This window comes from Salvia miltiorrhiza, chromosome 4, assembly GCF_028751815.1.
Source record: "Salvia miltiorrhiza cultivar Shanhuang (shh) chromosome 4, IMPLAD_Smil_shh, whole genome shotgun sequence".
In the NCBI taxonomy this organism is placed as follows: domain Eukaryota; kingdom Viridiplantae; phylum Streptophyta; class Magnoliopsida; order Lamiales; family Lamiaceae; genus Salvia; species Salvia miltiorrhiza.
The window spans coordinates 21,971,534-21,997,383 of NC_080390.1; the positions used below are offsets into that span (position 1 = coordinate 21,971,534).

Consider the following 25,850-nt stretch of genomic DNA (forward strand, 5'->3'; position numbering starts at 1 on the left):
TTTCATCATATCTCGTTATGATCAATTACTCTCTACATCCCATTACAAATGTCTCAATTTGATCCTTAGGTCCATAATTTTCTCACATAAGAAGCTCACATAAGATATGTAGCATAACATTTCTCATATCTATATATATATATATATATATATATATATATATATATATATATATATAGGGAGAAGATCCATAGAGAACTGCAAATAAATAGAGAACGGCGAAGTCGTGAAAAAAGTAACGAATAAGTCTATAATTTCGATGAATAAATCAATGTATCATATAAATAAGATTTTGCCCTGGGTTCGAATCCTAAGAGGGGCGAGATTTTCACTAATTTTACTAAATACACATATTCATTAGTTATGCTGATATGTTCGTTAAATTTATAGATTAATTCGTTGTTCTTCGTTCTTTGTATATATATATATATATATATTGGGTGGAGTTCTATGGAGACCACTTCTTATATAGAGAATGAAGACCAAATCTTGTGCGTCGATCTTGCTTAATCTAACGGTGATCATTCGTCCATTAATTATTATAATTTTTCTATATTTATTTATTTCCCTAATTACAATTAATCAAATCTTTTATTTATGCTCGAATCTCTCCCTTACTGTTCCATCCCTCTCTCCAAACTCACGCTCTCTCTCTCTCTCTCTCTCTCTCTCTCTCTCTCCCACACGTTCGTAGAAAATACTAATGAACATACTAATGTTCATTGATATGTTCGTAGAAAAACAAACGAACATACTAATGTTCACATAGAGAATACTAATGAACGTACTAATGTTCGTTGCTATGTTCGTAGAAAATTTAGTATGTTCGTTTGTTTTTCTATGAACATATCAACTAACATTAGTATGTTCATCAGTATTTTCTACGAACATGTGGGAGAGAGAGAGAGCATGAGTTTGGAGAGAGGGACGGAACAGTGAGGGAGAGATTTGAGCATAAATAAAAGATTTGATTAGTTGTAATTAGGGAAATAAATAAATATGGAAAAATTACAATAATTAATGGACGAATGATCACCGTTAGATTAAGCAAGATCGACACACAAGATTTGGTCTTCATTCTCTATATAAGAAGTGGTCTCCATAGAACTCCACCCTATATATATATATATAGGGTCAGCTGTAATGGAGACCACTTCCCTATATAGACAATAGAGACCAAATCAGAGCCATTGATCTCACCAAAATCAATGAATCGGATTAATCTGAATTCTTCAAGTTTAGGAAATTCCGTCCTCATTTTCCAATTCTGGGAATCAACGAACATTATTATGAACTTACGAACATACTAACTTTCGTCGATGCGTTCGTATAAAAAACAAATGAACATACTAATGTTCGTCGATATGTTCGTATCAAAACAAATGAACATACAAATAAACATACTTATGTTCGTAAGTTCATAATAATGTTCGTTGGTTCCCAGAATTGGAAAATGAGGAATTAACGGGATTTCCTAAACTTTGAAGAATTCGGATGAATCTGATTCATTGATTTTGGTGAGATCAATGGTTCTGATTTGGTCTTCATTCTCTATATAGGGGAGTGGTCTCCATTGAACTCTTCCTTATATATATATATTATCTCTGTCCACCAACTCACTTTATCTACTAATTACACATTTCTTAATCTTTATGCCCAAAAGTAATGAAACATTTGTAATGGGACAGAGGGAGTACTATTTTGAAAATGATTATTGTAAAAATAAAAATTATTATTATATTTATTAGTCCCTCCGTCCCAGCCAAGATGATACATTTCTATTCGGTACGGGATTTAAGGAGTTGTAGATTAGTGTTTTAAGTGTGTAGTATAAAAGTGATAAAGTAGGAGAGCGAAGATAATAAGGGATCGTGATTAATTAGTTATAATTCTGCAATTAAAATTCCTTATTTTTTTCCATATTTAGAAATATAGCATCTTCGTTGGGACGGTCCAAAAATGAATATGTAGCATCTTCATTGGGACGGGGGGAGTATTATTATTATTACTCCCTCCGTCCCAATATTCAAGTCCCCTATTCCTTTTTGAGCCGTCCCATGTAACTAGTCCCCTTTCCTTTTTGGGTACGTTTTAAGGGCAACTAATTTCTAATTAAACATCAATTCCTTTTAATCCCCCCATCCACCTCACACACTATTCGTCTCTCTCTCTCCCTCTACCACCTACCCCCTTCCCCCTCTCTCTCTCCTCTGCGAATCTCGTCTCTGGCGCCTCCACCGCGCCTCCCTCCTCCGCCGTCGGCGACACTCACGGCTATTCGTCGACCTCGTCGCCCTCTCCATCTCAACACCCAATTTCATCCCCACCCTCTGCTCTCTCTCTCTCTCTCTCTAGCCGAGGGAAAGCGACGAAGGTGAAGCTCCTGCTGCCTCGCCGAAAATCGAGCACAGCAGCGGCGATTCGCGGAGAGAGGAACGGCGGTGCGGACGTCAGAAATCGAAGCTTGAGGGGCAGATTTAGGGATCTAGGGTTTCACCGAGATCTAAGCCCTTCCCTCTCTGCAAATCAAGATCTAAGCCCTAAATCCGCTGAGAACTATCGCGCCACCGCCTCCGCCTCTCGCCTCTTCGCCTCTGCCCTCCGGACGCCACCGTTCGAGCCGCCTCCGCCCGCACCGCCTCTACAACCCTCTATTCCACTTCGTGCTATCTCCGCCCGCCACCGCCTCGCCGGAAATTAAGCATCTCCTCTGTTTCTCTCAAAATTGAAAGACTTCTATTTTTTGATTTTTTTTTGTTTTTTTTTTTAAATTTCTGGGTCTCTTTGTTTCTGGTTTCTGCGGTGGGCTCGCCGGTGTTTCACTGTTCCGGCGTTAAGCGCGGTGGCAGTCGGCCAAGGAGCCGGTGTCTCACTGTTCCGACGTTCAGTGCGGTGGCAGCCGGCCAAGGCCAAGAAGAGAGTGTTTTAATTTTTATTTTTAAAGGCATTTAGTTAAACAAGTTAATCAATGTATAAATAACATTAAATAATACACTAAACACATGGGGTCATCTACTTTTACATCTACTTTAACTCTCCTAAATACCCGTGCCCAAAAGAAAGGGGACTTGAATATTGGGACGGAGGGAGTATTATTATTACTCTCTCTATCCCACCGAAAGTGAGTCGTATTCCTTTTTGGGCCGTCCAACGAATGTGAGTCGTTTAAACGTTAGGGAATTTAAAACTCTATTAATAAAAATAATTACACCCTTATTTTTCTTAATCACCCTAACTTCTTAAATTCCTCGTGGTTGGACTCATGGTTGGACCGAGGGAGTACTATTATTATTATCTTAATTAATATTTAGAACTTCAAATTGAAATTTAAATATATTATATATCCTAATTTTGAAATAATTAGTGCTAATAAATAATTATGAATAAAAAAAAATTATAAATTTAATATAAAAATTATTATAAACCGTACTTAGATTTAACTCATCCTAAAATTATAAATTTAATATAAAAATGATTATAAAGCATTACAATTAAAGAAAAAATGTTTAAAAGACCTATAAAAGTTGATAATGGAACATAGAATAGGGTGGCAAAATGATATATACCCATTCTGAAAGACAAAACATAAAAAATACTCACTTTTTATAAAACATATAAATATACCAATTTAGGACATTTTTGCCCTTATGTCGAGCATTAGTGTATTTTGCATTGATGCTCGACTTGTAAACGATAAATGTCGAGCATTAGTGTATTTTCTAAGAGTGCTTGACTACAAATGCTCGATTGCTCGACTCGCAATGGTTGAGCATGTCGAGCATTGGAGTATTTATCACTATTGCTCGACTCACATAACTCGAGCATGTCGAGCATTAATATATTTATAACGCATACGCAATGCTCGATCGACATGCTCGACTAATGCACGTCGAGCATATCGAGCATCAGTGGTAAATACACTAATGCTCGACATGCATTAGTCGAGCATTTCAAGTAAAGTTCGCGATTTCAGCATTTTTTATGAATTAAGTAAGGGTAACTTTGTCCTTTCAAGCTCAAATGGGGGTAGTTTTTATAGTTTTCTTTTATAGTGGGTATTTTTTTATTTATTTTTTTTGTCTTTGATAATGGATAAAAAGAACCATTAACCCTAGAATAGGACATTAAAAGTAGGATAAATGATCCTAAGTTGCAAGCACCATATTTTTGGTTACAGATAACACAAAATTTCGTATTAATATTTTACATAAATTATATCATAAAGTAAACTATAATCTTTAAGCGTTTATGCAAATTGGATCCAATTTTGACAAACGAGTAGTGTGTTTACCTCGTTTTTGGGTGATCTTTGCTTGTGTTTCTGCTGTGCATTCGAGCATGTTTCATGACTTTTTGCTCTATATTTCACGTGCTCGATGATCTTTTTGGATATGCTTTTGATTGTATGCAGGATTCGTGAGTGTCAAGCTTTTTCGGCATCGTTTGGAGCAATTTCCGATGGCAGACTCACGGCCGCCGTCCAGGCGGCGGCCGCAGCCCTACGGCGCGGGCCGTGCTTGTTTTTGAAGGATTCTGCGAAAGGGCCTCACGGCGGCGCCGTGACACGGCGGCCGCCGCCTCCGTTCAAATCCGGCAGTTACGGAAATTCGTATAAAAACCCATTTTTAGGGTTTTACTTGATACCTTCGATCAGAGCAGCCTCCTAGGCGAATTCCACACTTTTTCCATTGTTTTTTTAGAGTTTCTAAACATTTACTTTCGCCTTGAGATTCATTGGAACGCTATTGATGTCATTCAACTTCCGATCGGATTAGATTTCTTGGATTGCTACGTTTTGTAAGAACTCATTTTGATTCTCTTGGTTTATATGAATCCCTTGGTTTGTTTAAATCATTGTTTTATGCTTTTGATGAATGTGATGATTTGAGATTATGCTCGTTGAATCTTAATACTTTACGTGAATCGTTTGATCGTTTTTGATTGCCTTAGGTTTTCTTTCATTGGAGAATGTTAGGGATTCTTTTTATGGAGATTAAGATTTTCTTTGCATTCGAATCTTATGCTTGATTTAGTTTCTTGCCTAGGTAGTATTTAATCTTTGATGTTTACGAGTTTATGATCGTTTGGTCTAGAGTTCGTGATTGAAACCCTAGTTGTTTTTATTAATGTTCAAATGCCAAGTTCTTAGTCTTTATATGTTTTCTGCATTAGTTAAAGTTTCTTGTTTCTTTCTGTTTACGTTTTGGTGATAGAGTGTGAGATAGTGCCAGACCCCATCTTCTGATTAGAGTGTTTAGATTTCTTTTCAGTTCCTTGTGAGTAACACGATTAGAGCCCTGCTAAGTCTTCCTTGTGAGACGACTTGAGTCACCTTACCACCCTAGGACGACCTCGTATAAATTCGAGTCCATCCGTTAGGTGTTTTTGGATGAGTCATAGTGCTTTTTTTTTAGGGAAACGGGAGAGAACTTTATTGATCACAAGTGCATGGTAAATGGAAATGACCCTCCACAACCAAAGGGGGTTCATTCCAAACATGTTGTGACGGTAAATCTCTCGCAATCTTTGCTAGAAAATGAGCAATAGTGTTACGTTCTCTTCTAACATGAAAGAGTTGAAGATCCGGCATCAACAACAGTTCCTTACGGCAAAAGGCAGCCAAGACGCCCACCTCAGAAATGTTCCTTTCACCCGAAACAATCGCCTCGCAAGCACGCTTGCAATCGGACTCCAACCGACCACAGGAAAGACCAAGTTCTTTAAGCCACGACAACGCCTCTTTGATTCCCATAAGCTCGCCTTCTTCCACCCTGTGAAGTCCCTGAAAACGAAGGGATTTACCATTCATGAACTGCCCTTCATGATCACGAATCACAATTCCAATGCTTGTGGCGTTGATGTCAGAGAAGAAAGCAGCGTCCACTCCACAATGAATAGAGCCAGCCGGCAGATGGTGCCACCCTACGCAGGTGACAGCAGGGGGCACCTGGGGGTTCTGTGCTGCTCGCTTCTTCCGCGCTAACAGCCACTCCGCCCCACATTCAACTGCCAGGGAGATAGAGCGACCTGGGGAAGGAAGGGCACCCTTCCAGATGACACCATTTCGATCCTTCCATATTTGCCACATTACCATGCAAACCCTTGCTTTCAACTCCTCATTGCTGCCCCCAATAATCTGGAAGAGGGCCGACATAAAAGAGTCGTTGTTGTCCGTGAGATTATGGATGAACTGCTGTAAGTTGCCTGCATTCCAGCAAGCTTCTACAAACGGGCAAAAGAAAAACGTGTGCCACAGGTTCTCGATGCTAGTCTTACAAGTTTCACATTCTCCACCAACCGCGACACCACGAGATAACAACTGCTCTTTAGAGGGGAGATTATTGCGAGCAGCTCGCCAGAGAAAGTTCCGTACCTTTGGAGGGACTTTGACTTTCCACAGCTTGCTCCAGAGACCGTCAACATTATACATAGTATCAAGGGTGAGTGAGCTCGCCAACTTATAAGTCGTTTTCACAGTATACCTTCCTTTCTCCTCCAAGTGCCACACCAACTTGTCCGGGCTGGGGTTGGACATAAGGGGAATGCCAAGAGCAGATTGGGCATCAGCGTCACCCAAAAGATCATGCAGCAGCTCCGTATCCCAGTTGCCAGTAGTTGGATTCATAAGGTCACAGACGCGGGTTCCATCAAAACCCGGAGGACACATAGCAGAAACTCAAAAGCCATCATCTTTCCGAATCCATGGATCCTCAAAGACTCGGGCTGTCCTCCCATCTCCGATTCTCCATCGAACACCCCTCTTGACTAAATCTTGAGCAGAGATGATGCTACGCCATGTGAAGCTTGGGCTGTGCCCTGCTCGAGCAGTAAGAAAATCGCCATTCGGGAAGTACTTCGCCTTGAGAATCCTGCAGACAAGAGCATCCTGATCCTCCAGAAGTCGCCACCCCATCTTGCCTAACAACGCCAAGTTAAGGAGTTGCAGGCTCCTGAAACCGAGACCTCCCAGCTGCTTGTCAACACATAAGTGATCCCATTTCATCCAATTTATGCCACGTCCATTTCCGCCCTTGTTGCTCCACCAAAAGCTATTCATAAGTCTTTCCATCTCGTCTGTTAAACTGGTAGGTAAGGAGAAGATGCCCATACAATAAGAAGGAATAGCCTGAGCTACGCCTTTGATTAAGATCTCCTTTCCGGCCTTTGACAGTTTCTTATTTTGCCACCCTTGAATCTTATTCCACATACGGTCACGGAGATATTGGAAGATCTCCCTCTTTTTCGACCCACAGGGGAAGGAAGTCCGAGATACCGACCTGTATTCAAAGGAGTAGAGACTCCAAGAGCCGAAGAGGTCTCCAAGCGAGTCACATCATCAGTGTTGCGGCTGAAGAAAATCCCTGATTTTTGGTAGTTGATACCTTGACCCGAGGCTATCTCATAGGCACTTAAAACTCTCTTGAGATTGGCACATTCCCTCGGCGTGGCACGGCAAAAAAAGATGCAATCATCCGCGAACATTAGGTGAGAGACAGCCGGACCCCCGCGGCCCATCTTAATGCCGTGGAGACTGCCGCTAGCAACCTCGTGCCTAACCATAGCCGAGAGACCTTTGGCACATAAAATGAAGAGATAGGGGGAGAGAGGATCCCCTTGCCTAAGTCCTCTCCCCGGGTAGATAGGACCAGCCACCGTACCATTAACCAGAACTTCATAAGAGACGGACCAAACACACAGCCGCATCCACGCGCGCCACTTCTCACAGAAACCGAGGCGGTTGAGAATAGCCTCGAGATAGTTCCAGTCAACACGGTCTTAAGCTTTGCTTATGTCAACTTTGAGAGCAATGCTGCCATGCTTCCCTCTGGTCTTGCGTTTCATAGAATGAATTGCCTCAAAGGCAATGAGGATGTTGTCCTGGATGAGTCTCCTCTCCACAAACACCGACTGAGCTCTGTCGATAAGATCCGGGAGAGCCGCTTTCAGCCTGTTACATAGAACTTTGGACAAGATTTTGTACAGGACATTGCAAAGAGCTATAGGGCGCAAGTCCTTCATGGTGGATGGCGACTCGACTTTTGGAATGAGTGAGATCAATGTATGGTTGAGATTGGGGGGAAACTGCTCACTGTTCAGCCACGAAGTGCAGCAATTGACAATGTCAGGACCAAGCATCCCCCAAAACTTTTGGTAAAATTTTGGGTTAAAACCGTCCGGACCAGGGGCTTTGTCCGGATGCATCTGCATTACAGCAATTTTAAATTCCTCCTCCATGAAAGGTCTAGTGAGATTTTCATTCAACCTCTCATCAGCACACGGCTGGAGCCGATCCAGAACATGATGGAAATTGACATCACTAGTAGAAGCATCAAAAAGATTTTCAAAGTAAGAGATAGCAGTAGTTCGCAGCTCTGCCTCTCCCCCAGTCCAAGTGCTATCCTCACGTTGAAGTTTGATAATTTTGTTTCCTTTCCTTCTCGCCGAAGCCATAGCGTGGAAGAACTTAGTATTTGAGTCGCCATCCTTGAGCCAGTTTTGCTTGGCTCTTTGTTTCCAATGCTCCTCTTCCCGGAGCAAAAGAGAAGCGAGATCTGCCCTGGCTTTCCTCAACTGAGCTATGGAAAATGGATCATCACGGCCTTGCATAGAAGAGATATGCCTCTGGAGCTTAGCTTAGGTATCCCTTTCATGTTTACGGAGGTGAGTAGACCAGATAGATAGATAATCCGAGACCACCGCGAGACGATCGGTGATGTTGATATCATAAAGATTTGTCCAGCAGTCTCTAACCACATTTGGCAAATCGGGTTCCAAGCACCATTTATTCTCAAACCGAAATCTGCGATTAGGTCAATGAGTACCCAGGCCACTGCATTTCAACAGGAATGGTACGTGATCAGACATGGGAGCTGTCAAAGGAGTGAGAGTAGCGTCCGGGAAAAGGTTTTTCCAGTCGGAGTTTTCCATAGCTCTATCAAGGCGTTCTTCCACAAAGTTTGCGGTGCCCAGCCTGTTGGATTTGTATACTGAAAGCAAGAACCTTTTATGCTTGTATACAATGTTTCCTATGTTCACTATTTTAATCTTCTATCTGATTGTGTTCATGATTGCATATGTATGTTCTTTATCTCTATATAAGTAGATTATATGGTGTGTTGTAGATCACAGAAGACCATATAATTGGAATAACCTTAAGAGATATAAAATAATCACAGTCGAAATAACTCTAGGACAGGTTATTGGTTTAGGCTGCAGTATCGATGGAAGTAGTTTGTCTTGACTACTTATCTATACTGGTACGTCATTACGTATTGATAGGACCACAGTGAGATACATTCTTCTATCTGACTTAAGTGAAGAATCAAAGATCTCGGTAACTTATAAGATCTTAATACTAATAAGATTTCAGATATATATGTTGATTCGTTTATCACTTTGATTTACTATGAGTGAGAGTTATATAGTAACTTGAGTACTCTGTATCTTGAGTGATAGCGGTTAATATATGGTATTTGATTATCTGTATTAGTACTCGTATCCGGTGTAGGATAATGACATCCCCTTAAGGAGCTCAATAATGTTTATTGCGCTAAACCCTGCAGGTTGATTATGTTCAGGCGCAATAATAAGTTTTGAGTGGTACTGCTTAAGAATTACAAAGAGATTAATTAATTTAAGAAGTCAGAGCTCTAATTAATTAATGGATGTTGGATATTTTAAATACGAGGATTTAATAAGTCTAAATACAAGCCCCGACTCAACATCGGCAATAAAGGGGTAAGTCAATATTGGTTCTCTAGTGGAATGAACTGATATTTATAAATTAATTATGGTCTGGGCTGACCATGGATAATTAATTTATTTGAGGCCCATCTTTATTCCTTGTATCTGGTCCCTGGACTGGCCCAAAGTCTCCTAGCCCTAGAAGAGCTAGAAATCGCCCCATACACTAATTCTGTGCCCATACGTATTTAATTTTATTTAAATACAGCTGTCAGCTCTCAGAAAAAATACACTGATAAAAATTAGGGTTTTGAGAGCTGTGGGAGGCGAAGGAAACGTGTAGGAGGCTTCTAGATTGGGACTTTCATAGCTCATTGTCTATCCAACGGTGAAAGCTGAGCGGAATACAGTTCAGAAGATCAGAACTGGAGTCTTTCGATACGATCATCAACGACCTCTGCATCCGCTTCTCAAGTAAGTAATTCCTAACACCTATGTGCAGCTGTTGAACTCATAGGAGCATGTTTAAGATTAATCGTTGTATGATAAATTAATAATAACCAAGAAACGATCATCGGGCAAACGGAGCATTAATTCAATTTAATATTCCTTCAATTGGTATCAGAGCCCAGGATTAATTTCTTGGCTCTATTATTAATTTATGTATGATTAATAATGTGCGTTGTTTTTAATGCTGTTGTTCTTCGTGGTCTGTTGATTTGTGGATACGTCGTTTTGACGTTGTAATCGTTTTTCACCACAAGAAAATCTGTGGTTAGATTAGGTTTTTCAAATTGTATTTGTATTTCCTTTGTAATCTGTAAAACTGGGGAACGAGACGAAGACGACGACGAATCAACGACGAAAGGACGGTGTTTGGAGGAGGCGTGCCGGTGCGGTGCGGCAAGGGCAGCGAGCGCACGAGCGCTTGCGCGCCGTGCGCCGCGCGCGCCTGATCGTGCGCCGTGCACGCTGCTGCTGCACGTGTTGCTGCGGGCTCTGGCTGGGTGAGACGGCGAAGAGGCAGCCAGCAGGGGCGGTGCGCGCCCAGGGCCGCGCCTGCGCGCCCAACGGGCGACGGACTGCCGCTACTGTCGCCGTGCGTTGGAGCTGCTGGAGGTGCCGAGGGCTGCGCTGTCGCTGCTGCCGCTGGAGGTCTGCCGACCAGGCTGCTGCTCGCGCTGGAGGCTGGCACGCCGGGCTACTGCGGCGCCGGGCTGCTGCCGAGCGACGGGGCGACTCTCATGGGAGGTCGCGGCGGCAGCTAGGGTTTCCAAACCCTAGCTGCGTATCTCAAACCCTAGGGGGCCCAAACCCTAATTCCAAAGACGGGCCTAAAGTGTTCGGGCCAAGTTTATGTTTTTGGGTTTTTCTTTTCTATTTTTATTTTAATAGATTAGAAGTTGGAATTCCACGAATGGGTCACGAAGAATTTAATTTCTTTAATTCTGTTCTTTGCATGCCGTGGTGTTAATCCCTTATGCTCTTTAACTACTTTTCTTTGTCTTTGCTTGTTAATATGTTTTTGTTAACTGCGCTTAGACAAGCATGATAGTAGGTTTATCGTTTTCTTAAGCATGTTTTAGAATTCTGCGAGCATGTTTTTACATGTTGTGTTCTAGAAGAGCATGTTTAGGATTATGTGCTTGAGCATGAACGAACCTATTGAAAATTAAAAAGACTAAGCTGTTTTAATATTTTTTATGATACTTAAAAATTATTTTAGACCTCCACATGCGGTCTTAAGACAAAGTGATTGAGAATATGGGTAAACGACCACCCTAACGTGGCTTACTTCATATTTAATTTCACAAGTTTGTTAAGTTGAGATTTCTATTAAAAATATTTAAATCCATTTAAGTAGTGGGAGTTATGCGGTAAACGACCACCCTAACGTGGCTTACTCGTATGATTTTCATAAGTACTTTAGAGGATGGATTTTAAATAAGATAACCAAGAGGTTAAATTGAAAGCGGTATGGTCCTAGTGAGTATGCCAATTTCAAGAATTTAATACTCAAAGTTAAATTGTGGTCGCTGCTTAGATATCATTTCAAGTACAATGTACAACTCCCCAACGGAGTCCATTCTTGAATATGATATGGTCTAGTTAAGGTCCAACTATTAATTTCTTTTGTCAAAAGGTCAAGTTGACATGGATGGAAATTAAACGACTAGGTAAATAGTCTAGTTGAGAAATTCATGTGTAAACGACCACCCTAACGTGGCTTACTCGTGAAATTCTTGGGTAGTTGGAGGTTTCATTAATATTGTTTTTTTGTCAAAAGGTTACAATATTATTGTTACGAACTATTTGCTTCATGTTCTTACATGTTTATTTTGTTTACATTCAGATATGTCTATGTCTCCTATCATCTCTATTCTTGCAAACAATCCTCTCACCGGTCCTAACTATACCGAATGGAAACGCCACATAATGTATATTCTTGACGCCGATGAGCACAGTTTTGTGCTTACCACTCCACGTCCCGCGCCCTTAACTGATGAGTCAACTGATGCGGAACGTGAGGCGCATAAAAGGTGGCATAAGTCAAATAATATGGCCAAGTGCTATATTATGATGACTATGTCGCAAACTTTGCAACTCCAGCATCAGGTCATGGATGACGCGGCTGGCATCATGTTGAATCTCTCTGAGGTTTATGGGGAGTCCGAAAGATCTGCCCGCTTTAACATAATGAGAGAAATCTTAGCATGTAAGATGAGCGAGGGCAATTCTGTGCACGATCATGTCATGCATATGATAAATTTGTTTGACAGGCTTGATCTGCTAGGAGGGGGTATCGAAGGCGAAGCCAAAGTCGATATCATCCTCAACACTCTCCCCAAATCCTATGAGAACTTCCGTCTCAATGTCGTTATGAGCAAGGCCAACTATACTCTTAATGAGTTGTTGAATGCTCTAGTTACGACGGAGGGAGTCATGGGAACTAGAAAAGAGGTTCTTGTCGCTGCCAAGGGATCTGCTTCTTCGTCGAAAGGCGGGAAAAAGAAGTGGAAAGGTCCAATCTGCAACTGATCATGTTTGTAACACCTTGCAGGGCTTCAAGCCGACAAGGCAGCTGGAAAGTGATGAGATCACCATCTCCATGGGCAATGCGTCGAAGGTCGCAGCTGTTGCTATTAGAGATTTATCTTTATGTTTTGGTGATGACATTTTAGTTTTGAGAGATATTTTATATGTGCCGGAGTTTCGGTGGAACATAATTTATGTTTCAAAATTGTTTTTGGATGGATATTTTGTTACTTTTGATAGAGGTGTCTCTATCATGAAAAATAACATGACTATTTGTTCTGGAATTTTGAATAACTCTCTCTATACTATTACATGTCCAATTAAAAATTATGTCCATGTTGCATCTATATCACAAATCTGTCCTAATCCGAATAAGAGGAAATATTATTCTCATGAACAATATACGCATGCGTGGCACCTAAGGTTAGGCCACATCAATCTAAATAGGATCCAAAGGCTCGTTACAAATGGAATCTTGAAAGACTTTCAAGCTGTTCCATTTAGAACCTGCGAATCCTGTATAGAAGGAAAGATGACGGCAAGGCCTTTTAAGGCTAAGGGGAATAGGGCCTCGCATGTGTTAGAATTCATTCACTCTGACTTGTGTGGACCGATGTCCACAAAAGCTCGTGGAGGGTATGAGTATTTCGTCTCTTTCATTGACGATTACTCAAGATATGGGTACATTTACCTACTTCAACGTAAGTCTGAATGCTTTGAGAAATTCAAAGAATTCAAGGCAAAAGTGGAGAAGAGATTGGGTAAATCTATCAAGTCATTGCGGTCTGATCGCGGTGGTGAATACCTCGGAAACAAATTCTTGCAATACTTGTCAGATTCTGGGATTACATCCCAATTTACTGCACCGGGTACTCCCTAACAGAACAGTGTAGCGAAGAGAAGAAATAGAACTCTTTTGGAAATGGTACGATCGATGATGAGTTATGCATCGTTGCCTATTTCGTTTTGGGAATATGCCTTAGAAATAGCGGCTTACATTCTGAATCTAGTACCGTCCAAATCTGTGCCTAAGACTCCCATTGAATTATGGTCAGGGCGAAAACCTAGCCTGAGTCATGTGAGGATATGGGGTTGTCCTGCATACGTGCTTGACAAAGAGGCAAAGAAATTGGATCCTAGATGCGAAGTAATGCTGTTTGTAGGATATCCAAAAGAAACGAAAGGTGGTTATTTCTATAATCCTAAGGATCAGAATGTGGTTGTTAGCACCAACGCACGATACTTGGAACAGGATTATATAGATAAACACAAGTCAAAGTCCGAGATTGTCCTTCAAGAAATCGAAGGCAATGGACAGGCGATTCCATCACCCCAGCTAAGTGTGCAAGTGAATGCACCGCAGGATACTGCACAAACCATTGTCACAGCTGTACCACCACCGCTTCGTCGTAGTGGGAGGGTTGTAGTTCAACCCGATAGATTTATGTTCTTGGGAGAATCTTCAGATCTTCTTCCTGTTGATGAACAAAAGGATATCGACCCTGATAACTTTAGACAAGCGATGAAAGATCTAGATGCAGATTCTTGGTACGACGCCATGGTTTCTGAAATAGAATCCATGACTGCTATGGATGTATACGAGAAAACTAAACTACCGGATGGCTTCTTAGCTATAGGTAGTAGGTGGGTATACAAGAGAAAGCGAGATTCGGATGGTGAAGTCACAGCTTTTAAAGCTAGACTGGTGGCGAAAGAATATACCCAGGAACAGGGTATAGATTATGATGAAACCTTTTTGCCGATTGCCATGCTTAAGTCTATCCGAATACTCCTTGCCATAGCAGCCCACATGAACCTTGAGGTTTGGCAAATGGATGTCAAAACCGTTTTTCTAAACGGTTTCCTTGAAGAAGGAAGGGACATCTATATGCAGCAACCCGAAGGGTTTGTGAAAAAGGGCGAAGAGCATCTTGTTTGGAAGCTGAAGAAGTCCATTTATGGACTTAAGCAAGCTTCGAGGTCATGGAACAAGCATTTTGACAAGGTCATTAAATCCTATGGATTTACTCGTTGTGAAAACGAAAGTTGCGTGTACCGTTTAGATGCCAATGGTGATGTGGTTTTCCTTGTACTTTATGTTGATGATATCCTCCTCATTGACAACAATGTTGAGCTATTATCAGACATAAAGAAGTGGTTATTCGAACAGTTTCAAACGAAGGACTTAGGAGATGCAGCGTACATCATGGGGATCAAGGTTGTTCGTGATCGCCAGAAAATGATGTTGAGCTTATCTCAAGCGTCCTACATTGATACTGTGATTGCTCGTTTTAGCATGCAAACTGCCAAGAAAGGCTTGCTACCTTTCAGACATGGCATTCATCTGTCTAAGGACATGTGTCCTAAGACGCCTAGTGAGGTTGAGGAAATGAGGAAGGTACCATATGCTTCCGCCGTAGGTAACCTCATGTATGCAATGCTTTGCACGAGACCTGATATTTGCTATGTCGTTGGCATGGTTGCTAGATATCAGTCGAACCCTGGACCAGGACACTGGACTGCGGTAAAGCATATTCTCAAGTACCTGAAAAGGACTCGAGATTATAGGCTAGTTTACCAATCAGACAGTCTAACTCCTTTGGTTATACCGATTCGGATTTCCAGGCTGACCGGGATGAGAAGAGATCTACCTCTGGCTATGTGTTTACCTTGGGAGGTGGAGCCGTATCATGGCGGAGTGCAAAGTAGAAGTGCATTGCAGACTCCACCATGGAAGCCGAATATGTAGCTGCTAAGGAGGCTGTATGGTTCCGAAACTACCTCTTGGATCTAGGAATGGTGCCTAATTTTCCTAAGAGTATCATAATTTATTGTGATAACTCGGGTGCAGTGGCAAATTCTAAGGAACCTAGGAGCCACAAGGCGACCAAACACATAGAGAGAAAGTACCACATCATACGAGAAATCGTAAGCAGAGGAGATGTGCTAGTTGAGAAGATTGATACATTGGAGAACTTAGCTGACTCTTTCACGAAGAGCTTGCCGCAAAAGACCTACGAGAAGCATGCTCGAGGAATGGGATTGCGGTTAATGCCACCCACTTAGAGAAAACTTTCAGTATAAGTGGGAGAAGAAGTGAAGTGTTTGTTGTAATAGCTAGTATTTAGACACATTGTATATATACTAAAAGTTTGCTTTAGTATAAGTGGGAGATTGTTGGATTTGTATACTGAAAGCAAGAACCTTTTATGCTTGTATACAATGTTTCCTATGTTCACTAGTTTTTATCCTCTATCTGATTGTGTTCATGATTGCATATGTATGTTCTTTATCTCTATATAAGTAGATTATATGGTGTGTTGTAGATCACAGAAGACCATATAATTGGAATAACCTTAAGAGATATAAAATAATCACAGTCGAAATAACTCTAGGACAGGTTATTGGTTTAGGCTGCAGTATCGATGGAAGTAGTTTGTCTTGACTACTTATCTATACTGGTACGTCATTACGTATTGATAGGACCACAGTGAGATACATTCTTCTATCTGACTTAAGTGAAGAATCAAAGATCTCGGAAACTTATAAGATCTTAATACTAATAAGATTTCAGATATATATGTTGATTCGTTTATCACTTTGATTTACTATGAGTGAGAGTTATATAGTAACTTGAGTACTCTGTATCTTGGGTGATAGCGGTTAATATATGATATTTGATTATCTGTATTAGTACTCGTATCCGGTGTAGGATAATGACATCCCCTTAAGGAGCTCAATAATGTTTATTGCGCTAAACCCTGCAGGTTGATTAAGTTCAGGCGCAATAATAAGTTTTGAGTGGTACTGCTTAAGGATTACAAAGAGATTAATTAATTTAAGCAGTCAGAGCTCTAATTAATTAATGGATGTCGGATATTTTAAATACGAGGATTTAATAAGTCTAAATACAAGCCCCGACTCAACACCGACAATAAAGGGGTAAGTCAATATTGGTTCTCTAGTGGAATGAACTGATATTTATAAATTAATTATGGTCTGGGCTGACCATGGATAATTAATTTATTTGAGGCCCATCTTTATTCCTTGTATCTGGTCCCTGGACTGGCCCAAAGTCTCCTAGCCCTAGAAGAGCTAGAATCACCCCATACACTAATTATGTGCCCACGCGTATTTAATTTTATTTAAATACAGCTGTCAGCTCTCAGAAAAAATACACTGATAAAAATTAGGGTTTTGAGAGCTGTGGGAGGCGCAGGAAACGTGTAGGAGGCTTCTAGCTTGGGACTTTCATAGCTCGTTGTCCATCCAACGGTGAAAGCTGAGCGGGATACAGTTCAGAAGATCAGAACTAGAGTCTTTCGATACGATCATCAACGACCTCTGCATTCGCTTCTCAAGTAAGTAATTCCTAACACCTATGTGCAGCTGTTGAACTCATAGGAGCATGTTTAAGATTAATCGTTGTATGATAAATTAATAATAACCAAGAAACGATCATCGGGCAAACGGAGCATTAATTCAATTTAATATTCCTTCACAGTCCCCTCGACCAGGTGTATTGATAGCCTGTAAGAGGGATGTCGGGGATACCGCTATCCAAAATCGCAGCTCTGAATCCCGAAAAAAGCCAAGTTGGGTGTTCAACACGGCCTCTCTTTTCACCGGGGTCGAGTAGATCGTTGAAGTCCCCCATGATCAGCCATGGGAGAGAGCTGATACCCGCCAATTGCCGAATTAAATTCTAGGAGTCCCATCTTCGACTCCTTTCCGGGAAACCATAGAAATCGGTGAGCCGCCAATCACCATTCATGTCCGAAACCTGTACATCAATATGATTTCGGGAATAGCCAAGAACCTTGCAAGTAGAAGAGGATCTCCAGAGTAGACAGAGCCCTCCACTACGTCCCACACAGTCCACCGTTAGACAGCCATCAAACTTAAGGCGCATACGAATGTCTTCCAAGCGTTGTCGATGCGAGATGGTCTCACACAAGAAAATGAAATCGGGCCGATGAACTCTAACGAGTTCGAGAAGAGTGGGAATCGCAAGAGGTTGGCCCAACCCCCTGCAATTCCAGCCTAACGAATTCATTGGGCCCGACCGACTCCGACACCGGAGCCCGCCGATACAAGTTGCTGGTCATCGGAGTTATCCTTGGTAGCCCTTGCAGGAAAACTCTCCGATGAAGTGGGTATGTCACGTCCCATAGAGATGGCACCACGTCTGCGTTTTCTCTCTTCATGGTAGGCCAGAGATGACTCATCAACTGCCATGTCATCATTGGAAATAAATCCATGACTAATGTCCTGTAAAGCCAGACGGTTATGATTTGGAGGGATCTCATGCTTAGAAATCAGGGTATCATTTAACAGCAATGATAAGGGCCGATTTTCTTGGTCTTTCCTTTTCGGGATAGAATATAACGCCTCCGTGGAAACCCTAGCATCCGCCGCCTCCTTGCTAGTGGTTACCCCATCAGCTTCGGATCTCAACCATTTATCGTCGGCAAGAGAAGTGACTCGACGATCCGCCGCTTTGAGCCAAGCACCCCATTCCCGTTTCTTATCCTTTGTCGCTGGATTGAACTTAAGTTCACAGAAGTTCTCAGAGTGTCCGAGCCTTCCACAGAGAAAGCAAAAGACATTTAGTCTTTCATATTTGAAGTTAACCACAAAAGAAGTACCATCCTTATTCTTTATTTTCTTGAAGCGTTTGAGAGGGTCCGAGACACGGATTCCGACCCTAACTCGCATATACTGCCGCCAAACTCCAGAGGAATTCGAGCAATCATATTCCAAGAAAGTTCCAATAAAAAATTACCGAGAAGACGTCCGACTCATTCGGTGAGAAAACCTGCTGGTAGATCATGTATTTGAATCCAGAAAGGAAGGTAATCCAAGGGCACGCTGAGCGGAAATTCCCCACGTTTGAGACGGTGGAGGAGCAGGGGAAAATTTCCAAATGCCCAAGGGCCTCCATCATAAACCCGTTGCAGATCAAGCTCGTGAAAGAATTGAAAAATAAACCTGCCCTGCCCGATGTCCTTCATGAAGACGCCTTTCCCCGGCCGCCACACACTAGCAAGCCGACTCCTCATGAGATTGAAATTGATGGGCTGATCTATGAGAAACCGCCCCACCAGACATAGATCAACTGGAACATTTGAATCGCCGGTAATTGCATCATCAAGCAAGAGTTCGTCATCCTCATTTGACAGGTTAAGCCCAGCCATTCTATCTTCCATCGGAGAACAAATGGTGAGGAGAAATGTGAAAAGGGGAAAACAAGGGTTCTCAACAAGGGAGAAAAACAAGGCTCTCGACTAGGGAGAGAAAAAAACACAAAAGAGTAGTGCTATTCATGCATAATATGTATGTACATAATAGGATATTTTAGTAATTTTATATAATTAGTTATTAAGGCATAATTAATGCAGATTAAGTGAATTGGTATTTTACTCCAATAACCTTAGTCGAGAAATAGGATTAGATTGTCAAAAATGGAAATTTGAAACTCAAAAGTCAAAATTTACATCTTTCCATAATGATTATTTTTTCCATAAATTAATTTAACTAATTAATCTGACTCCCCAATTTTTTATATTTTAACTTAACTAGCATTTGAACAGTTTTATATTTTTTCATATATATAAAAAATAGAAACCAAATTAATTGTCATTTAAAAAATTATAAATATAGTACTATAATTTTTAACTGAATATAGAAAAAAAATCACAATAGTAAAAATTGATATTATGATTACGTAAAAAATAAACAAATAACATAGATAAAAGAAAAAAAATAAAAAAGAATAAAAAAGTAGAATTAATCAAAACAAAAGAGGAGAGATGAGAGAATTTTATTAAATTTTAATCTTTACATTTTAAATCTAATGTTTACATAACATGATTTATCAAATTAATAAAGCTCTTGTCATGACCTTTAATTTGATATGTATATAAAATATTTTATAATTAGCTGAGTTTTCACAATTTTAGAAAATGAATAAAATAGAAAAGTAAGAAGATAAAGAAAACAAATTGAAAAAATATAATTTATAAATAAACTTTTAGTGTTATTTTAATATAAAATTTTCATTCAATTTTAAATTGATTTTCAATTGAAATTTGGCTTTTTAATATATTATAGATTTTGTATTCCATAATTAAAGATATAATTCCAATTTAATTTTATCTTCCAAACGTCTAATTAGATAATATGTAATATTTATCAATTTAAATTCTCATATACCAAACAATATTCATAGTTTGTTATTGACCCAAGATCATACATTAATTAAAATAATTACACTAATTTGACTCTCATGTAATAATATTGATCTATTTGTAATACCAAATATGTTTATGTTGGGTCCCGGGGTGCTACGGAACTGGTGTATGGGGAGGGAGAATACATCGGTAGGCTTTTTAAACCATTTTTGTTTTGTAAACTGAAAGTTGATATCATCTTTTTGCTGAAACTGATGTGTAGTGAAGTTGAAATAAGATCAGTTGAAAACAAAGGTTAAGACTTATTATAATGAATTTTAATTATGATTACTTTAGTTTGGTTTCTTATGGTAACACTAGTAATTAAGAATTTGATTAATTTAGTATGCTTTCATACACCATAGTCTAAAATACTAATATATGTACTATGATGATATATTTACTGAAATTATACTATTTTATTACTATATTCTTTTTTTAATATAAAATTTTATATAATTATATAAATCTAATCGTTTTGTGCACTATGTTCAAAAAAATTGAAATAATTTATAATATAGTACTAAGGTGACATGATTCTCGAAACTATACTCCCTCCGTCCGTCAAAAGTAGACTTTGGTTGGGCACGGGATTTAATAAAATTATTGATGATTTTGATGTAGTGGAGAAAGGGTCCCACCACTTTATGAGATGTGTGGTTGAGATTGAATTTGGGGTGAGTTTTTTTGTAAATAAAGAGTGTTTGTAAGGATAAAAGATTAAAGTGGGTGGTGGGATCATTTCCATAAAAGGAAAGTGGTCTACTTTTGGCGGACGGAGGGAGTACTATTTTCTAACTATAATATTTTATATATTTTAATTTTTATACTATAATTTTATCTTTTTGTGAACTACAAATACACATATTGTTATACCACTTAAAAGGATGTGGTTGAGTGTCAAGCCCTCAGTTTTGATTGTCGGGTACCACAGGCAGCTGGATGCCCCTATTACTCCCTCCGTCCCGCTTCAAATGACCTTAAATTTTTCGGTACGGAGATTAAGAAATATGTGATAAAGGTGTAAAGTGATGATGTGACCATCCAAAAAGTAGTGTTAAATATTTCTAAATTTGAGTTGGGTTATTTGAAGTGGGACAACCCAAAATAGAAATAGGGTCATTTGAAGCGGGACGAAGGGAATATCTTATTATTCTATGCTTTGATTATCGAGTGCCACGGACATTTGGATGCCCCTTATTATCTTACTCCCTCCGTCCCCAAAATAAGTTCCTCTTTGGGGACGGCACGGGTTTTAAGAAAAATGGTAAAGTGTATTGATAGTGAAAAAAAATATGTTATAATTAGTATTGAGAGTGGTGAAAAGGTGAAAAAATGTTATAATTAGTATTGGGAGTGGTGAAAAAGTGAAAAGTAAGAATAAATAAAGTATTATTAGTGGTGGGGTAGTTGTCCAAAAATAGAAAGAAAGAAAGAGGAACTTATTTGGGGGACGTCCCAAAATGGAAAAAGATGAACTTATTTCAGGGACGGAGGGAGTATTATTCTATGCAATATAATGTATAATTATGAAATAATGAGAACATAAAGTAAGGGTTGTCAATAATCAAACAATTATAGTGATCATTAATTTCACATCATTAATTATTTGTTTAATTTTCCTATGATTTTATAATTTTATGCACTATAGTTTAGAATTTTGAAACTAATAATAGCATATGGTACTAGGGTGACATGATTCTCGAGATTATACTATTTTGTATTATATTAAAATTTTTATATCAATTTTCCTATACAATCTTATCATTTTATGTACATAAGTCAATAAGTTTCAAGTAATTTTATAATATAGTATTGGTGTTATAGTGTGTGATAGTTCTCGAAATTATACTATTTTATTTTTATATTTTTTATTTTTAATATCAGTTTACCTAAAATGTTATCACACTAGAGATACATTACTATATCATTGATGGATGGACGTCGGGCCACGGGCCACAAGTGTCGAGGTGGGGCAATAAGTGCCCCATATTATCTTGTTATTTTATGCAGTGTATAATTATAAAATAATTGGATCCTATATGCGACGATAATATTCTCAAAATTATAGTGTTTAATTGTAATTTATCTAAATTTTTTATACAAACTTATGATATTACGTACTACTATTAAACTGCTTAAATGAATCAAATAATTGGTTACCTTCCTAAAATATTTCTAGAATAACAGATTAGCTAATCTTATACATATATAGCCGCCAATTTAGTTTAGGGTTATATTAGTCATGCTCTTAAATAATTAATGATCCAACCATATATAGAAAATAAACTTTAAATTTTAAGGGTATTATGTAGAGAGGATTTTTAAAATGGCCACTTTCATATTGTAAAGATAAAAAATGTCCACTAAAATAAAAAACTTAAAAAATGTCCACTGTTACCAAAATACCCTTCACATTAAAAATTAAAAAAATGTCCACTTTACATCACCTCTTTAAAAAATCCCGCAATTCACAACCAGTGTGAATTCACAACCAATCGAATTCACAACCAGAATTTTTTGTTTGTGAATTCACAACCAGTCGAATTCACAATCAAAATTTAATTCACAACCAGATTTTTTTGGTTGTAAATTCACAACCTAAATTTAATTCACAATAAGAATTTTTTGGTTGTGAATTCAAAATCAGTCGAATTCACAACGAAAATTTAATTCACAGCCAGATTTTTTTGGTTGTGAATTCACAACCAGAATTTATTTTGGTTGTGAATTCAAGCAGCTGTGAATTTGAGTTTTTAAAGTTTGAATTCACAACTGAAATTAGAATTTATTTTGGTTGTGAATTCGAGTTTTAGTTGTGAATTCAAGAATATTAAGTTGTGAATTCATCGAGCTGATTGTGAATTCAAAAACATTAAGTTGTGAATTCATAGATCTAATTGTGAATTTAAAAACATTAAGTTGTGAATTTATAGATGTGATTGTGGATTTAAGAAAATTAAATTGTGAATTCATAAATCTCATAAACACCATTGCAAAACCGCATCTTGAAATAGCTTCAATATCTCATTGAGGACTTCCATCAAACAGGTTGCATTCTATATCATTATGTGAGAAAAAAAAAAACTTTAGTCCAAGGGAATCAAATCTACATCCCATCTAGGAAATTCCCGTCAATTCAGCAGTGAATAAACAAAAAACACAGTAAATAGCACCAGAATTTATTTCAAATGTCGAACAAATATAGCAAAATAGGTTGCGCCGGCGGCGGCTGAGCCACCTGCTGCAAATCATGACCTCAGCTCCTCCAATTTTACTTCCGCCGACTCCGATCTGAGCTCATACGAAGCGGCGTGCCGCTCCGACCCCGACCTCCAAAACTTCGACTCGAAGCTCCAGATCCGCACAAGCCGCGCCATCAACTCCATCTCCGTGGTCCTCGACGTCCGCTCCCTCCCCCTCGACTCCCTCCGCGAAGTCACCGAATACCTCCTCGAGATGAACCAGGAGGTCGTCACAATCATCCTCCAAAACAAGCGCGACATTTGGAAAGACGACGAATTCTCCGATCTCGTCGTCTTCGAGAATTGCCTCCTCACCTTGGATTTCTGCACCACCCTCGATTCGTGCCTCAAACGCGCCGCGCGCATCGAATCCATCGTCAAAGTCGCCCTCCGCAAATTCGACGACGACCGAGCAAATGCGGGGAGGAATTACTCGAGAACTCTGGCAGAATTGAGGAATTTCAGCGCCGCGGAGGAGCCGTTCACGCAGGAGTTCTTCAAGGTCTTCGCTCGCGTCAACGCGAAGTAGGCGTTGATGATGGAGAGGCTGCAGGCGAAGAAGCAAAACCTAGACAGAAAATTGGGGAAATTGCAGGCGTGGAGGAAGGTCTCGACTCCGAGATGGCGGAGGCGACGAGGCGGCTGATTTCCGACGCCGAGAGAGAGATGGAGCAGATCTCGACTCGCTGAGCGGAGGAGCTTCTGGTGGCGCGGATTTTCGACGCCGAGAGAGATGGTGGAGGCGGCGGCGGAGGATGCTACGAGGGAGAGGTGGTGGCGGTAGTGAGATAGAGAGAGAGTGACGTGAAGGTGAAGAGAGAGAGAGGAGAGAGGGGTAGAAGTGAGTGGATATTTTTTATTATTTTAAAGTGAGGGTTATTTCCGTCTTTTCAACCACAAAGTGGACAGTTTTTATCATTTTTATCTTAGTGGACATTTTTTATCTTTACAATATGAAAGTGGACAGTTTTATATATTTGCTCTATTATGTATATACATAATATGTATGCATAGATTAATTGTTGACAAAAATCTTGAACAGATAATAAAACACCAATCAACATTTAATTAGACAGAAAGGTTTCAAAGGAATGAAGTGCAATATAAAACTACCATCAATCAAGCAATCATCAAAGTAAACCATAATAAATAAGATAATAACAATCAGTTTTTTTGCTCCGCTGGTGTTATCTTCTCCTCCTCCACCGTGGCCGCCGGTAGCGGAGGCGTCAGAGCTTCTATCTTCGATTTATCTGTGGCCTCTTTTGGTGCTTCAACCTGTTATATACGGAACAAAATTATTAACTTGCATAAATTTTTTGAAACTGCTATACTAATAAAGATTTCTCATGATGTCAATCTTCTCAAGATGGAAAGATAATTAACACTTTCGCGATATCAACTCGATCCTAATTGATTCTGAAATGAATAATATAAGGGAAACAAATGGTACTAAATTGCTACGTTTTTGGACTACGATACATATTCAATCGCGTCGCTAGATTTGCATATTAGTGAGTTATAAAATTTATATAAGCTCGGTCAAAAAAAAAATTATATAAGCGAGATCAAACAGGTGGCTCCAGATGATAAATCCTAATAAATATTTATCACTAAAATTGAAATTTAAAAAAGTATACTATACACTATCTTTTGGATTAATTAACTCTAATAATTTAATAACTAATTAAAAATTAGAAAATAAATATTAGTGAAACATAATTAACTATCTTAAAATTATTCTAAAATATTATAGATAAAAATTAAGAAAAAATATTACAAACTATCAAAAAATGAAAATGGAACCGAGTAAGATCATGTTAGTTTGATGCTCCTGCAATTTGATGATATCGTGTTTTCTTTTTCAAATAAAACATGAACACATTAAACTACAAGATGCTATTGTTATGTATAATAATATACATGAGAGAGAACAAAACTCCGATCCTACGAGAATCGCTAATCATATATACAACAAGGATTATGTCAAAACACTCACAAAATGGACTACTATTTTGATCAAAGAAAAATGGTTTGGAACTTACTTCTTTTCTATGCATCTGTATACATATATATTCACAACCATCAAATCAAGAGTAAAATATACAAATCAATTTAAACAAACCTTTGCGGCCTTCTTTTGACTGTTATCGTTAGCGCCTTCCGCCTTCTCCACGGCGGTCACGGTGGTCTCTTCTTCGGCGGCGGAGGTTTCCTCCTCACGCGGCTCTGGTGTTGGGGTGTTGGTGGCTTTAGCCCTCATGGCCTTTGGCACGCTGGCGCAGGCGCCCATTTTCGATCTCTACGCCCTCTCTCTCTCTCTCTTCGTAGAAACACAGTAATTTAAGAGAGAAAGATAGTTAATACTAATATGTAACGGCGCTTAATTATACTTATGGTATGGAGACCTATTTTTGAAATAAAGAATTGAAATTAATAAGTCCTAAGTGATCATTATTGACATCATAATCAAAGTTAAACGTACATATCATTGCGTATTTGGGATATGACAGCTTTATACATCCAAAGCATTTTTAATACTTATTAAAAAAGGGAAATTTAATTTTAATTACTTCAAAAATCTCAATCTTTGACCTTTGTTGTAAATTAAATCCAATTAAGTCCCAATCTGTGATTTTGTAGCACATTCAAC

The 25,850-nt window shown here is 39.2% G+C and overlaps 1 protein-coding gene across 1 annotated transcript; it reads left to right on the forward strand.

The window, feature by feature from the left end:
- The first annotated feature begins 20,839 nt into the window (after positions 1 to 20,839).
- On the forward strand, positions 20,840 to 23,726 carry LOC131023149 (UPF0496 protein 1-like). Its single transcript, XM_057952695.1, has 2 exons — positions 20,840 to 20,944; positions 23,169 to 23,726. The coding sequence occupies exons 1-2, from the start codon at positions 20,840 to 20,842 to the stop codon at positions 23,724 to 23,726; spliced, it is 663 nt and encodes a 220-aa protein (XP_057808678.1).
- Positions 23,727 to 25,850: the final 2,124 nt, after the last annotated feature.

Coding starts and splice junctions, on each gene's coding strand:
- LOC131023149 (XM_057952695.1), top strand. CDS start 20,840: ATGTGGTTGAGTGTCAAGCCCTCAGTTTTGATTGTCGGGTACCACAGG. Junction 20,945..23,168: donor AAATGACCTTAAATTTTTCG/GTACGGAGATTA, acceptor ATAGCAAAATAG/GTTGCGCCGGCGGCGGCTGA.